This window comes from Bos indicus, chromosome 16, assembly GCF_029378745.1.
Source record: "Bos indicus isolate NIAB-ARS_2022 breed Sahiwal x Tharparkar chromosome 16, NIAB-ARS_B.indTharparkar_mat_pri_1.0, whole genome shotgun sequence".
In the NCBI taxonomy this organism is placed as follows: Eukaryota; Metazoa; Chordata; class Mammalia; order Artiodactyla; family Bovidae; genus Bos; species Bos indicus.
This window is the reverse complement of record NC_091775.1, coordinates 52,976,540-52,992,279: the sequence shown is the minus strand read 5'-3', so window position 1 is coordinate 52,992,279 and position 15,740 is coordinate 52,976,540. Positions and strand designations below refer to the sequence as shown.

Below are 15,740 nucleotides of genomic sequence, written 5' to 3'. Positions count from 1 at the left end.
AGGATCCCTGGACCCCAGTAACATTTTCCTAACTTTCCTGGAAACCTCCCCTCACTGCCTCCTCAAAGGCCTTTGAGCTCCTACTAACAAACCTTCTAACAGGCCTTCTCTAAGGCTCTCGGCAAACGTCCTCCAGCTTCTGGCCACTGTTCCGCCTCAAACCATTCCACCATTCAGGGGTTTTGTTAAATTTCACAACGATCCTGCTGCCAAAAATCAGTATTCACTCCTCATTGCTGCATGATAAGTTACTCCAGGATGTGAAGGTCTAAAACAAAAGTAAGGGGTGTCCCTGATGGCTCAGTGGTGAAGAATCCTCCCGCTAAAGGAGGAGACACAGTTCTATCCATGATCTGGAAAGATCCCTCATGCCACAGAACAACTAAGCTCGTGCATCACAACTATTGAGCCTGTGCTCTAGAGCCCACAAGCCGAAACTGCTGAAGCCTGGAAGCCCTAGAGCCTGTGCTCTGCGACAAGAGAAGCCACTGCAGCGAGAAGCCCACACTAAAGAGTAACCCTCACTCCCTGCAACTAGAGAAAGCCCGAGCACAGCAATCAAGACCCAGCACAGCCAAATAAATACATTTAAAATAAAACAACAGTAAGCATGAAACTCCAATACTTTGGCCACCTCCTGCGAAGAGTTGACTCATTGGAAAAGACCCTGATGCTGGGAAGGATTGGGGGCAGGAGGAGAAGGGGACGACAGAGGATGAGATGGCTGGATGGCATCACCGACTCGATGGACGTGAGTCTGAGTGAACTCCACGAGTTGGTGATGGACAGGGAGGCCTGGCGTGCTGTGATTCATGGGGTTGCAAAGAGTCGGACACGACTGAGCGACTGAACTGAACTGAAGCATTTATTATCTCACAGTTTCTCTGAGTCAGGAATTTGGGACTGGCTGAGCTGGTTGATTTGGGCTTGGGGTTTCTCATGAGGTTGCTATCATGGTCTCAGCTAGGGCTGTGGTCATCAGGAGGCCCTCCTGGGGCTGAAGGGCCCATCTCTGTGATGGTTCCCTCCACGGCTTTTAGTAAGAGGCCTCAGTTCTTCACCAGGTGGGCCTGTCCATAGGCTGCTGAGTGTCCTTGTGACACAGCTGCTCCAGACAAGTGGTCTTGGACACTAAGGCAGAAACCGCAATGTCTTTTATGACCTAGTCTCAGGCCAACATAGGTCTGTATAGTCAAAGTTATGGTTTGTACAGCTTGACTATGTACAGATGTGAGAGTTGGACCATAAAGAAGGCTGAGTGCCAAAGAATTGATGCTTTTGAACTGTGATGCTGGAGAAGACTCTTGAGAGTCCCTTGGACAGCAAGGAGATCATACCAGTCAATCCTAAAGGAAATCAACCCTGAATATTCATTGGAAGGACTGATGTTGGAAAGGACTGAGAACAAGAGGAGAAGGGGGCGACAGAGGATGAGATGGTTGGATGGCATCATTGATTCAATGAACATGAGTTTGAACAAACTCCGGGAGATAGTGATGGACAGGGAAGCCTGGCATGCTGCAGTCCATGGAGTCGCAAAGAGTCAGACACAACTGATCAACGAAACAACAACTGTAATCAGTGGGTTTTGCCATCAGTTTTTCCAATGCCATGTTGCAACTGGGGCTTCTCTGAGGGATGTACAGTCCCCTGGAGAAGTGAAGGATGAATCCTATGGCTTAGAGGCCTTCACATCTACCTGGGGCTCTATTCCCTCAGCCTCCCAGCCATATCTCATCTGTTTCCATACATTCACCCTGACTTCCCTGACACTCCATCCTCTGAGAAGGGCTTTCAACTTCCCATGTGATGGAGAGCTCCTTCCTGTCTGGGCCTCTCTGCTCCACTCTTCAGAGCACTCTATGTTCCAGTCCTCCAGGCTGGCTCTTGATAGAAAACATCTATTTTTGAGGGTTCTGAAAAAAACCCATCCCCTCTTAATGAAGCTGGGGTTTTCAACTAACGTTGGTTTACTGTTAGACTGTTGCCTTGCTATAGATTTGAAAAATCCTATTTGAAAACCCAAGGCCAAGGCCTTATTTATCGTAGGCCAGGTCAGAGTTTCTCCATCTCAGCACGGTGACATTTGGGACTGGATAACTCCTTGCTGTGGGATCTGTCCTGTTCATTTTAGAACATTTAGCAGCATCCCTGGCTCCTTCCCACTGATGCCAGCAGCAACCCCACCCCCCGACCCTCCGACTGTGATACTCAGAAATGTCTCCAGTCTTTGCCAGAAGTCAAAACATCATTGTGCCTGGAGGCTGAATCACCCCATTCTAAGTTAATAGTCATCCTTCCTTTCCCACAAGGCAATAGAACCTCAGCTCCAAAACCACCAAATCTTAATGGCAAGAGCTCATGGGAAGTGGAGAAGAATTACTGAGAACAGAAAATACATTGGGTGAATTTTTTGAAATACCATCCAATTTATATATAATTTTTCTCCCAATAATGGGATCTTGTGAACCTAACATTGGTAACCTGCTTTTTGAAATTCAATAATATATCATAAATGTCTTCCCACTTGAGTAAATTTACTGCGTAGAGGTTAGGAGCGGTTGGGCTCAGAATCCAACAGACCTGGGCTCGTACCTACATACCAGCTGTGTGTCCTTGAGTAGGTGACTTGCCATCTCTGAACCTCATACCACTCACTTATAAAATGGAAACAGGAATGTGCTTGTTCAGTCACGAAGTCGTGTCTGACTCTTTGCGACCCCACGGACCGTATCACGCCAGGCTTCCGTGTCCTTCACTAGAGGTGGAAATAGTAAAGCCTATCTCACCAGGTTGTCATGAAGACAAAATCAGATCCTGCCTGTAAGTGCCAAGCACAGTCCCTGATGCATACTGAACACTCAGTAAATGTTAAAATTTTTAAAAATTAAATGATTATCTACCCATGATTGTCATTTAACTTTTATTTACAACTTACCATATGTAGCAACGTCTTGAAGATACAGTTAATATATGTAACTTTATTCTGTATTTTCCATGTCTGCTATAGATGTGTTGTCATACTTTCATAATTTAAAAAAAATTTTTTTAAAGAAAGAAATGACAAAAAAAATAAGACACAGTTAAGGTGCACACTTGCTGCCCCTTTGTAGACTGATGATTATTGGATAAGCACCAGGACAGGCAAGCTTCCCTGTGGCTCAGCTGGTAAAGAATCTGCCTGCAATGAGGGACACCTGGGTTCAATCCCTGACTTGGGAAGATTCCCTGGAGAAGGGAAAGGCTACCCACTCCAGTATTCTGGCCTGGAGAATTCCATGGATGTATAATCCATGTAGCAGCAAAGAGTCAGACACAACTGAGAGACTTTCACACACACACACCAGGACAGTGGGTTGTTAAAATATTGAAGTAACTCCCCTGCTGTTTGGCAAATAGCTCCTGCTGGAAACTTCTTAAAGTGCCTCTGTCCCTACCTCTGCTCCCACCCAATCCCCCAGCCCTCCTGGCCCTCCCTGGGGGTTCTCCCCACTAGGATCTCCAAGGGATCCAGCAGGCAAGAGGGTCTGTTTTGAACTTAGTTAAACCAGTTTGGTCAGACGTGGCCCTTAGGTCCTTTTTGATAAATAATATTAATAGGAACGGGGGAAACAGGAAGAGCTACGAAGATAGCTCAGTCCCACAGTTGTATACGACTCTGTGACCCCATGGACTGTAGCCTGCCAGGCCTCTCTGTCCATAGAATTTTCCAGGCAAGAATACTGAGTGGGTTGCCATTTCCTGCTCCAGTGTTGATAAATAATAGTAGCCTGTAAAGACATTTGGGGCGGGTGAGGGGAAGCTGCCCCAGCACCTCCCAGCCTGGTTGTAAGGAAAGTGAGTCTCAGAGCATGTTCTGCCCCCACAGAGACTTTCCGTGAACACATCTTCTGCAGCAGAGGGATCCCGTCGTCCAGCCTGTTCTATAGGTTTGATGATGTCCCCCTCTGACCATCACCTTGCAGGGTCTCTAAGCATCTTGAGTTACCCCTAGAGATAGCAGCAGACGCCAGAGCTTTAAGCCGAGACTGGACACTCGCCCCGTTAGGGTCAGACCCCAGGGCCTGCCCCGGGGCACAGCCTAGGCAGTCCCTTCCTCCCTTGGACCCCTGGGAGCTGGTTTCTAGCGTTCAGCATGCCAAGTAACAGGCCACGCTGTTACCAGTAAGAACCCATTTCTGACCTTCGGGAGGCACAACTGCCTCTGGTCTATGGCCTGTCTAATGCAGTGCTGCCCGGCCGCACCAGGAGAGGACTGCAGATTCGGGATCTGACCGCCTCTAGCCTGCAAGTTAAGCGACCTGCACGCATATAGCACCGAGCACACGATGCTGAATATTTAGAAACTAAAGCGCAGGCCTGTGACGATCCTTGATGCATGACAGGGCCCAGAATTTGGCTGCACGTTATAGTCAAACCTGTACCAGGAGAGGATTTTTTTTTTTAATAGGCTGCGTCCACTGGAGGTTCTAGGATCCACAGACATGTTTAAAAGCTTGGTAGGGAGGGAATCATTGACTCTGAAGTGCATAAATAAAAAATGCAGAAGCCAAATGAATAAATGATGGAATAAATGGCCACAAACGCGTCGGTGCATGCTTCATTCATCATTCATGTTAACACCCATTAAAGTTTCACTGGCTTTGAAAACAATTGGATCAGTTTCTCACTTCACAAGAAGATAAGAATGTGCAGTGACTGCCCAGAAACCAGAGTCAGTTGGAAATTTTAAATACACTGCTTGGAGCCCAGTGATCTCACAAGCAGAATTATGGAAATCTTTACGAAAGTTTCTACACCAAAAAAAAAAATTATTCAGTCTTGATGTGAATTGTGTCTGATATAATTCAGAGTGAGATCCCCAAACATAATGCCACATCCCCCAAAAGTCATGTAAACAGCCCTTGTAATAATGGGATTAATGAGCAAACAATCAGGAAAGCTTGTATGTTTATCAAGTGGGTCCCAGTTAATACATCAGGTAGGGTTGTACAGTGGAGCACAATGCTATCATTAAAAAGGATGTAGTACAGGGACTTCCCTGGTGGTCCAGTGGTTAGGAACCTGCCTCCCAGTGCAGCGGATGGGGATTTGATCCCTGATCAGGGAACTAAGCTCCCACGTGTCGAAGGGCAGCTAAGCCTGCACACCACAGCTAGAGAGCCCCCGTGCTCTGGAGCCCACCCGCCACAACTGGAGAGAAGCCCGCTCACCCACACGTAAGACCCAACACAGCCAAAGATAAATAAATATTTTTAAAAAGAACCAAGTACAGCTGCAAATGCTGATTTTTCTTTTTTAATATTGTTAGGTGAAAAGTAAGCTGGAGAAAATCTCTGTTATGTAAATCCATATTTGTTTTTGTTTGTTGGCTGTGAGATCTTAGTTCCCCAACCAGGGATTGAACCCGAGCCCTTGGCAGGGAAAGCAGAGTCCTAACCACTGGACAGCCAGGGTATTTCCCCATTTTTGTTTTTTGTTAAAGATACGACTAGGGCTTCCCTGGTGGTCCAGTGTTAAGACTTCACCTTCCAGAGCAGGAGGTACGGGTTTGATCCCTGGTAGGGGAGTTAAGATCCCATATGCCTCATGGCCAAAAACCTGAAGCACAGAGCGGTAGCAATATTGTAATGAGTTCAATAAAGACTTAGAAAGGAAAACAGGTCAGCCTCAAAAAAAAAAAAATCGTAAATAAAAGATGTGACTGCAGTTTAAAAATAGCTGGGCTTCCCTGGTGGCGCAATAGAGAAGAATCCGCCTGCCAGTGCAGGGGACACAGGTTCAGTCCCTGTCTGCGAAGATTCCACATGCCGTGGAGCCACTAAGCCCGTGCGCCGCAACTACTGATCCCACGTGCTGCAGCCACTGAACCTGCTCCCTAGAGCCCGTGCTCTGCAGCAAGAGAAACCACTGCGGTGAGAAGTACCTGCACCACGACTGGAGGGTAGCTCCACTCACTGCAGTAGAGAGAAGCCCAATAAATAAATTTTAAAATACCCAGAGGGCCAGATTTGGCCGTAGGGCCGTAGTTTTCCCACCCCTGCTCTACATCTTCATTCTATTTACTCTCCAAAGAGCCCTTTATAATAGAGACTGTTAGTGTCCCTATATTATATATGCAGCTGAGAGAGATTAAATGACGTGCACAGGTCCTCAGCTCTTACACGGCATAGAAATAAGTCTGGAAAGGGCTGCATCAAAGTGCATCCGCACAGCTAACCCAGGGAAGGGGAAGAGGCGGCTCTTCCCCTTACCAACGTTCCTGTGATGATGTCATTGCATGAGTTTCATGAGTGTGAAGGTTAATCTGAAGATATCCTCTAAGATTTGGGGGAAACTTACAATCTCCTCTGCATTCTCTGTCGCCCATTTGTATTAGTGTGGACCAATGCCGTGGATCTGTCAGACCAACCAGTGGCTGAGGAAATTCCTGGGGCAGGATCTGCCAGAGAGATGTTTGTGGATCATGACTTGGCCCAGCAGGAGAAGGTGAGGGATCTTGGGGAGGACAGAGCTGCAGTAGCAGGAGGGACCCACAGAGGGCTTGCCACTGCCTCTTGCTCTTTGTGACTCTAGAAGTGCCTTTTTTTTTTTTTTTTGACTACTTCCAAGAAATCACCTCTTGCTCCCAAGACATTCAGCCAAAAGTCTGGTTACTGCTCATTTTGTCCCAAACAGCATCTACCACTGCAAGGTACTGAGCCCCTCCTGTGTGCTGGGCCATGTCCTATGCACTTGACATTTCCTTGGCTTGTTAATCCTTATCATCTTCAGGATAGATTTTATCTCCCTCACTTTGCAGATGAGGAAACCGAAGCTCAGAGAGGTTAAGTAACTTGTTTAAGGTTGCCCAGGGTAAGGAGCAGTGTTAGGACTCAAACCTAGGTCTGGTTAACTTCCCAGCGAGTACTTCTAACACACACATAGTAATCACTTGGTCAGCTTCGAGTGATGGAACAGTGATCATGGATAAATACATTTCTGGCAGGAAGAAGTGAACACTGAAGTCAGGGAGGCCCGAGCAAAGAAAGAGACTCCTTAAAGAATTAGGGAGGTTCAAAGAAGGAGAAGAGGTGAATTCAAACCATCCTGGGAAGGACCCGGGTTGATTTCTCCCCTCTTACACATGACCTGAAAATTATTCTAAAAGAAGCAGTCTGCAATATCTCGCTTTCCTCAAAGGCCAGGGCCTGGGCCTGCAGCAATTCTCGGAGTCTGTGAGGAACAGAACTACCTGGGGTCTTTGTCAGACATGGAATCCAAACTTCAGGAGGTAGGGGATTCCGACAAAGGTGTCCTGAGACAAGACTGTAAGAATTGTTGCAGGGAGGTGAGAAGCCAGGCTTGGATGTAACAAGCCACCCCTAAAGCTTAGGGGCTTAAAACAGCAACTCATTATTCCCCAGAATCTCCAGATTGACCTGGAAGTTTCCTTTGCTCCTGTCCCCTGACCTCACTCACTAGACTGCAGTCAGCCCACGACCTGGCCCAGCCGGTGGTCTCCCTGATGGCCTCCTTCCCAGGACTGGAGCCTCAGCCAGGATGCCTGGACTGGTGCCCCCTTTCTGTTTGTGGTTTTTCATCACAGCACAGTGCTCTCAGGGTTCCCAGGGGCTGGAACACAAGCTCACAGCCTGTAAGAACTTGCCTGGGGATTGTGCAGCCACACCTCCATTACCTTCTGTTGGTTAAAGAAGTCCCAGGGCCAGCCTACACTTAGAGGGCAGGAAAATAGACTAGATGGCAAAGCTGCAAAGTGTTTGTAGCCATTTTTCAAACTGCCTCCATTTTTAAATTGGAAATATAGTGCAACCACGGTTATAATTTTTTTCTATTTATAAGCCATTTATGCCCTGACTTGCCAGGACTCCTTCAGGTGACAGTAAAGAAATTAGCTTGGTGGAGGGGGAAGCATTTATTGGCTCCTCTTATTGGAATATTTAAAGGGCTTCTAGCTTCAGGTATGGCTAGATCCAGGAGCTTGAATCTTGTCATCAGAACACTTCCTACCACCAATCTCTCCTCTCTGTTTCCCTCAGAGTCTGGCTTTCTGCATAAGGCCAGTTTTGTGTGTTGAAAAAGGCAAACTCAGGCAAACAAGCCTCTAAATGTAAGGTCTGTGGTCCAAAAGGAGGCACGAGATCCTCGCCCTCTGTAACCGACATGTGAAATCTTAAACTTTGATTGACCAGCTTGGGTCACATGCACTGGGCTCCCTCCAGGAAGGGCATTGGGGGCTGGGGGGGTGGCGCTCACCAGGAAGACAGAACCCACACCAGTCCGCTGCCTTCTGCAAACTTATATTTCAGCACCAACACAGGGCCTGGTATATAGTGGCTGCCCAGAGAGTGTTTGTTGCATGAAAAATAAATAAGCACCTGGCTGATCATAATAGGATGAAAGAGGGGGGCAGATTTCCCAGGAGCAGGTAATCTGTTTGGTACTCTCTCTTGAAATTTTGCCACCAGCATTTACAGGGACCCAGAGGAAGACCTGGAGAAGGAAATGGCAACCCACTCCAGTGTTCTTGCCTGGAGAATCCCATGGACAGAGAAGCCTGGTAAGCTGCAGTCCATGGGGTCACGCAGAGTCAGACACGACTGAAGCGACTTAGCAGCAGCAGCAGCAGAGGAAGACCCTTGGCAGCAGCTGGCAATGTCAGACAAGCTTCCTCCTGACTAAGATCCTGTCCTTCCCCAGGTCATAGAGCTGGAAGGTCTTGAGGCCAACTGGACAAGCTCCCCCGGGAATGAGCCAGCCTGGAAATTGCCTGTTTACCTCTTTTTGTGTCTGCCTTTGAAAAGGCATCTGGTGAATTCTTTTTTCCCCAGTTTTCTTGACATTTTGTTGATAACTGCTGGTGAGAAGCTTGGGGGATTTTTTTTTTCCTTCCACTTTTGGAAAACCTAACAAATTCTTTTATTAGAACTTTTTCTTTGGAGAGATGGAAGACACAGTTAATTACACCTGTGGGTGAAGTCTGCCAGCGATGTTGCTTTTCCAGCCCAAAGTTTACACCAGCCCGCACAAATAATCACCATTCCCGTCTCATTTACTTCCCAGATCCAGTGACCTGGAAAAAAAATCCTTAAATGAATTGCCAGAGAGGCAGGAAGTACTAGAAGAGAGGAAAGGGAAAATAAATATTTCAGAATGTATTAAATGTTTTAAGTTTAAAAAAAAAAATAGCCCTTGTTATAAGTAGAATGTGATTGAACAGAATCTTGATTTCCTAGTTACCTTTCCTAGGTCCCCAGTGTGCTAGGCTGAATATTATAAATAAAAAATTATAAACTTTCCAGCAACAAAAGTTCCCAAGTGGGATGGTTATTCTTAATGTGAAAGGATAATTCTCAGTAGTTTCAGTACCTGTGAGCTATAGACATCCACCCGTGTGTGCAGGCTAAGTCGCTTCAGTCGTGTCTGACCCTTTGCAACCCCATGGACTGTAGCTCACCAGGCTTCTCTGTCCATGGCATTCTCCAGGCAAGAATACTGGAGTGGGTTGCCATGCCCTCCTCCAGGGGATCTTCCCGACCTAGGGGTCAAACCCACATCTTTTCTATCTCCTGCATTGGCAGGCGAGTACTTTACCACTAGCACCAGCTGAGAAGCCCAGACATCCATTACAGATATCGATATACAAGGACATCATTTCAACCAAATTCTTGACTCTTTGAGGTTTTCTCAAATGACAGAGATAGCCTTGAGAATCTGCCTTGTCCTTCCCTGCCTGCCCTCACCTTCCCAGAGAATGATACCATATTTTTCCTATATTTTTTTCAGTGGGCTCAGCCTTACACCCAGACCCACACCCACTAAACTTCCCATCTGGCCTCCACCCAGGATGAAATAATTCTGCTGCTGGGAAAAGAAGTCAGCCGTCTATCGGATTTCGAACTCGAATCCAAATACAAAGATGCCGTGATCGTGAACCTTCAGAACGAAGTGGCCCACCTGAGCCAGAAGCTGTCAGAAACAGCCACCTCCAGACAGAATGAGAGGGTGGTCCCACCCAAGCTCCAGGTTCTGGAGGAAGACGATGATGCCCAACAGAGAGAAATCGAGAACTTGAAAAGCCAGGTAGGGGGAGGAGGGGTGTGGGACGGATTGGGAGGTTGGGATTGGCATACACACACTCTTAATTGTTTGGTTGCTAAGTCATGTCCGACTCTTATGCGACCCCATGAACAATAGCCCACCAGGCTCCTCTGTCCATGAGATTTTCCAGGCAAGAACACTGGAGTGGGTTGCCATTTCCTTCTCCAGGGGCATGTCCCCAACCCAGGGATGGAAACTGCAGCTCCTGCCTTGGCAGGCGGATTCTTTACCACTGAGTCACCAGGGAAGCCCCACACTCTTAATACCATGTATAAAATAGATGACTCATGAGAACCTACTGTATTGCACAGGGAACCCTACTCAATGCTCTGTGGTGAAATAAATGGGAAGGAAGTCGAAAAAAGAAGGGATATATGTGTATATGTAACCGATTCACTTTGCTGTGCAGCAGAAACTAACACAACATTCTAAAGCAACTATACTTTAATGACAGTTAATTAAAAAAAAGAAAAACCAGGTAGGGGTTGAAGACAAGGGGTCAGAGCCTTAGGGTGGTGACTCAGGGTGATGGCTCTCAGGTGGAGCCTCGGGGAGCACCAAGGGTATCCACCCGGATAGTTGGAAACGGGTGGTCAGCACAGATGGTGGAGAAGAGCACAGATCCAGGGAGGAGAGACTTGGTAGGTTCCTAGCCTGCTAAGAACAATACTATTAATACCTTTGATTAAGTGCCTTCTTCAGTCGTGTCCGACTCTGCAACTCTATGGACTGAGGCCTGCCAGGCTCCTCTGTCCATGGGATTCCTCAGGCAAGGAGACTGGAGTGGATTGCCATACCCTACTCTAGGGAATCTTCCTGACCCAGGGATCGAACCCTGGTCTCTTACGTCTCCTGCCTTGGCAGGCAGGTTCTTCACCACTAGCACCATCTGGGAAGCCCCTGACCACACATATGATTCTACAGATGAGGAGACCCAGGTAGGCTCGGAGATACCCAGGAACTTGTTACAGCTTGCGCAGTTAATGAGAGGGGGCTGTGTGACTTGAGCTCCCCTCTGCCCCTTCCACCCAGCTCTGTGGCTTTAGTGACCACCTCTCATGCTCACCTGGCCCCAGCCAGAGAGGACTGGAGATGGGGAGAAGGAACCTCCAAGTGTTCCAAACACCAAGGCCTTTATTAAAAAAAAAGAAAAACCAGGTAGGGGTTGAAGACAAGGGGTCAGAGCCTTAGGGTGGTGACTCAGGGTGATGGCTCTCAGGTGGAGCCTCAGGGAGCACCCTGAGAGCACCCTGAAGGCAGCTGCTGCTTCATTTATGGAGAATTTCACCCAAAATTCTCCACCCAGGATGCCTGGATTTATAGTCAAGTTCCTTTCTCTTGAAACTAGATCCAAAAAAAAAAAATTTTTTTTTTAAGGAATGACTTTAGGCCATTGATCTTGTACACAAATTATATCTCAACATATGTGAAAGTAGCTCAGTTGTGTCTGACTCTCCCCACGGACCATACAGTCCGTGGAACTCTCCAGGCCAGAATACTGGAGTGAGTAGCCCTTCTCTTCTCCGGGGGATCTTCCCAACCCAGGAATGAAACCGGGGTCTCCTGCATTGCAGGTGGATTCTTTACCAACTGAGCCACCAGGGAAGCCCATATCTCAGCATCGTTGATAAGAAAAAGAAATGGGCCCCTGATGAATTTTGGCCTCAGTGCGTAATTCTGCTTAAAGCCATAGCCACGTTTGGGGCCTCGGTTCCCTGATTCTCTGTTTACTGCCTTCCCCTTCTGTAACCGATTCTAGGTGCGCAGTTTCAGTCCTAGAAATGGTGCCCTAGAAAGGAGTATGGGGAACCTAGGAGATTCTATCAGGAGACTGTCAGCTCCATGAAGGCAAAGGTTGGTCCTAGTAACCTTCCAAAACTCTGATAGGTCTGTGTCTGTTCTTCATCCATCCATTCATTCATTCAAATCAGTATTTGCGGGGGCCACCCCTGTGTCATGCTGTCTTCCAGGTTCTGTGAATTCCGCAGAAACAAGGAAGACATGATCCTTCCCCCTGTTTTGTTCTAGTGAGGGGGACAGAATAAACCAGAAAACAGAATAGATGTTCTAGTATTTCAACGAAGCAGTGACTCTCTTTTGAACCTATTTTTGAAGAAAACACTGAAAGCAGCAAGTCCTTCAGGAACCCCTGCTGCAAACAGCTACCGTGACGTGTAACTGATGCACTGAGGAGCACCTTCTCGAGCTGAACCCAGTTTTGCTGAAATATCCTTTTCAGTTATCCTCCCATTTCAGAGCTTTCCTGACTTAATGTCACAGGCACATGGACAAGACTGAATTATTCTCATATATCTTTTTTTTTTCAGTTGAAACATATTTGACATATAATATTATAGAATTTCCACATATCTTTGAATATCAGCCAGTCACAATTTGAGTATTATTTTAAGTGGCTGATGATATCTAGAGGGAAAAAATTTTTTTTACAAAGATATTATCTAGAAATAATTACACTGATTCATCATCCTGTTACCTCCTCCACCTCTGGAGTTTTACTTATAACTGAAGGAGAATATTTTGTAACAAGACATCTATGAACCGGAGGCTGCCCTGGTTTGAACTCAAATCGAGTTGCATCCACTCACGTTTCAGCTTCTTCAATATTCTACTGCCTGCAGAACATTCAGCCAGAAGCAGAAGCCGCATGGCTGGTTGATTTATCGTTCTGATTACCGTATGCATTCTCCTTAGTCCCTGAAAGCGTGTACGTAATGACTTGCTCTCAAAGATCTTCGATCCCCTAGAAATATCGCTAGAAAATTCTTACCTGCATGTGTTCTTATACGCCTGTGCTAATTAGAAACCAAATTAGTATCTTGAAACAGTCACTCCTCCTGGCACTATTAATTTTCTTATGATTCTGGGCCCATTTTATTACATAGTGTAACAGACATTAAACATCTTGGAATTTATGCCAATTACAGACAACATGGATATTTGTTTTGGTAGTAAAAGTAACAAAGAGGTTTGAAACACTCTCTTTTTTTTTTTTTTTGGCTAAGCTGGGCCTTCGTTGTGTGTGTAGGCTTTCTCTAACTGCGGAGCACAGGCTCGTAGTTCCTTGACCCGGGATCAAACCCACGTCCCCTACATGGGAAGGTGAACTGTCAACCACTGGACCACCAGGGAAGTCCCTTGAAGACTCTTGAGTTTGTCAGCAATCCAAAATCCTAAAACTCTGACACTTAAAATGAAATATTTTAAATCTGTCAAAAGCACTGGAGTCTTTAGAGGGGAACGTATGTTTTCCCTTCTGGAAGTTTGTCTCTGTGTGTTCTTCCTTATGCAAATAAACCCATTAAGCTGAGAAGAGCTAGAAACAGTTTGCTTAAGTGTTCCAAGTACCTTTTATGGGAAAGCTGCATTCCACCACCGCCACCACCCACCCTCTTTCATCTCCTCAGTAAGAGATGAAAGAATTTTTTTCACTCAAAGTCCAAAGCACAAACATGCAAAAGTATAGCCTTGGGGAGGCTGGTGGGCAGAGTGGCCTGTGTCGCCCACCACCACCACTCATAGAAGGTGGTCATGTACAAATGTGAGATTTGGACCGTAAAGAAAGCGAGCACTGAAGAATTGATGCTTTAGAAATGTGGTTTGGAGAAGACTCTTAAGAGTCCCTTGGACAGCAAGGAGATCCAGATCCAATCCTAAAGGAAATCAACTCTGAATATTCATTGGAAGGACTGATGCTGAAGCTGAAGCTCTAGTACTCTGGCCACCTGATGCAAAGAGCCAACTCACTGTAAAAGACCCTGATGCTAGGAAAGATTGAAGGCCAAAGGAGAAAGGGGCAACAGAGGATGAAATGGTTAGATAGCATCACTGACTCAATGGACATTAATTTGAGGAAACTCTGGGAGATGGTGGAGGACAAAAGAGTCTGGCATGCTACAGTCCATGGGATTCCAAAGAGTCGGACACAACTGAACAACTGAACAGTAGCCTGGGAGAGGTTGGGGGCCAGAGTGGCCTGTGTCCCCTCCCCCCCCCACCCCGCCACCTTCTAGAGTAGACCTGTCCCAATAATGTTTCAGATGCCCCAGGGGATAAGTATCTATAACCATCATAAATGTCATAGACTCTCAACCATGGTGGTGCATGAAACGAGAAAGAAAACTTGTGAGACCTTGACACTTCCGCTAATTCTCTGAGAGTAAGAATAACAAGATTTTCAGGCACAGAAACCAGGACCAAAGGCTGTGAGCGCCATCTGGTGGCAAGGTCACCACAGTTCAGTTCAGTCGCTCAGTCGTCTCTGGACTCTTTGCGACCCCATGAATCACAGCACTCCAGGCCTCCCTGTCCATCACCAACTCCCAGAGTTCACTCAGACTCACATCCATCGAGTCAGTGATGCCATCCAGCCATCTCATCCTCTGTCGTCCCCTTCTCCTCCTTACCCCAATCCCTCCCAGCATCAGAGTCTTCCAATGAGTCAAGTCTTCGCATGAGGTGGCCAAAGTACTGGAGTTTCAGCTTTAGCATCATCCCTTCCAAAGAAATCCCAGGGCTGATCTCCTTCAGAATGGACTGGTTGGATCTCCTTGCAGTCCAAGGGACTCTCAAGAGTCTTCTCCAACACCACAGTTCAAAAGCATCAATTCTTCGGCTCTCAGCTTTCTTCACAGTCCAACTCTCACATCCATACATGACCACTGGAAAAACCATAGCCTTGACTAGACGGACCTTTGATGGCTAAGTAACGTCTCTGCTTTTGAATATGCTGTCTAGGTTGATCATAACTTTTCTTCCAAGGAGTAAGCGTCTTTTAATTTCATGGCTGCAGTCACCATCTGCAGTGATTTTGGAGCCCAAAAAAATAAAGTCTGACACTGTTTCCCCATCTATTTCCCATGAAGTGATGGGACCAGATGCCATGATCTTCGTTTTCTGAATGTTGACTTTTAAGCCAACTTTTTCACTCTCCTATTTCACCTTCATCAAGAGGCTTTTTAGTTCCTCTTCACTTTCTGCCATAAGGGTGGTGTCATCTGCATATCTGAGGTTATTGATATTTCTCCCGGCAATCTTGATTCCAGCTTGTGCTTCTTCCAGTCCAGCGTTTCTCATGATGTACTCTGCATATAAGTTAAATAAGCAGGGTGACAATATACAGTCTTAACATACTCCTTTTCCTATTTGGAACCAGTCTGTTGTTCCATGTCCAGTTCTAACTGTTGCTTCCTGACCTGCATACAGATTTCTCAAGAGGCAGGTCAGGTGATCTGGTATTCCCACCTCTTTCAGAATTTTCCACAGTTTATTGTGATCCACACAGTCAAAGGCTTTGGCATAGTCAATAAAGAAGAAATAGATATTTTTCTGGAACTCTCTTGCTTTTTCCATGATCCAGCGGATGTTGGCAATTTGGTCTCTGGTTCCTCTGCCTTTTCTAAAACCAGCTTGAACATCTGGAAGTTCACGGTTCACGTATTGCTGAACCCTGGCTTGGAGAATTTTGAGCATTACTTTACTAGCGTGTGAGATGAGTGCAATTGTGCGGTAGTTTGAGCATTCTTTGGCATTGCCTTTCTTTGGGATTGGAATGAAAACTGACCTTTTCCAGTCCTGTGGCCACTGCCGAGTTTTCCAAATTTGCTAGCATATTGAGTGCA

At 46.5% G+C, this 15,740-nt stretch overlaps 1 protein-coding gene across 9 annotated transcripts in view; it reads left to right on the top strand.

The window, feature by feature from the left end:
• FHAD1 (forkhead associated phosphopeptide binding domain 1) overlaps positions 1-15,740 on the top strand; it is a 165,397-nt gene that overhangs the window by 57,987 nt on the left and 91,670 nt on the right. For all 9 annotated transcript variants that reach the window (XR_011560881.1, XM_070768459.1, XM_019976876.2 and 6 more), the window contains exons 5-6: positions 6,380-6,489; positions 9,847-10,083. Coding sequence is in view for 8 of the 9 variants with exons in the window: in XM_070768459.1 (XP_070624560.1) it covers positions 6,380-6,489; positions 9,847-10,083 (347 nt within the window). In the remaining variant the exon portion in view is untranslated. The remainder of the gene's footprint in view (positions 1-6,379; positions 6,490-9,846; positions 10,084-15,740) is intronic.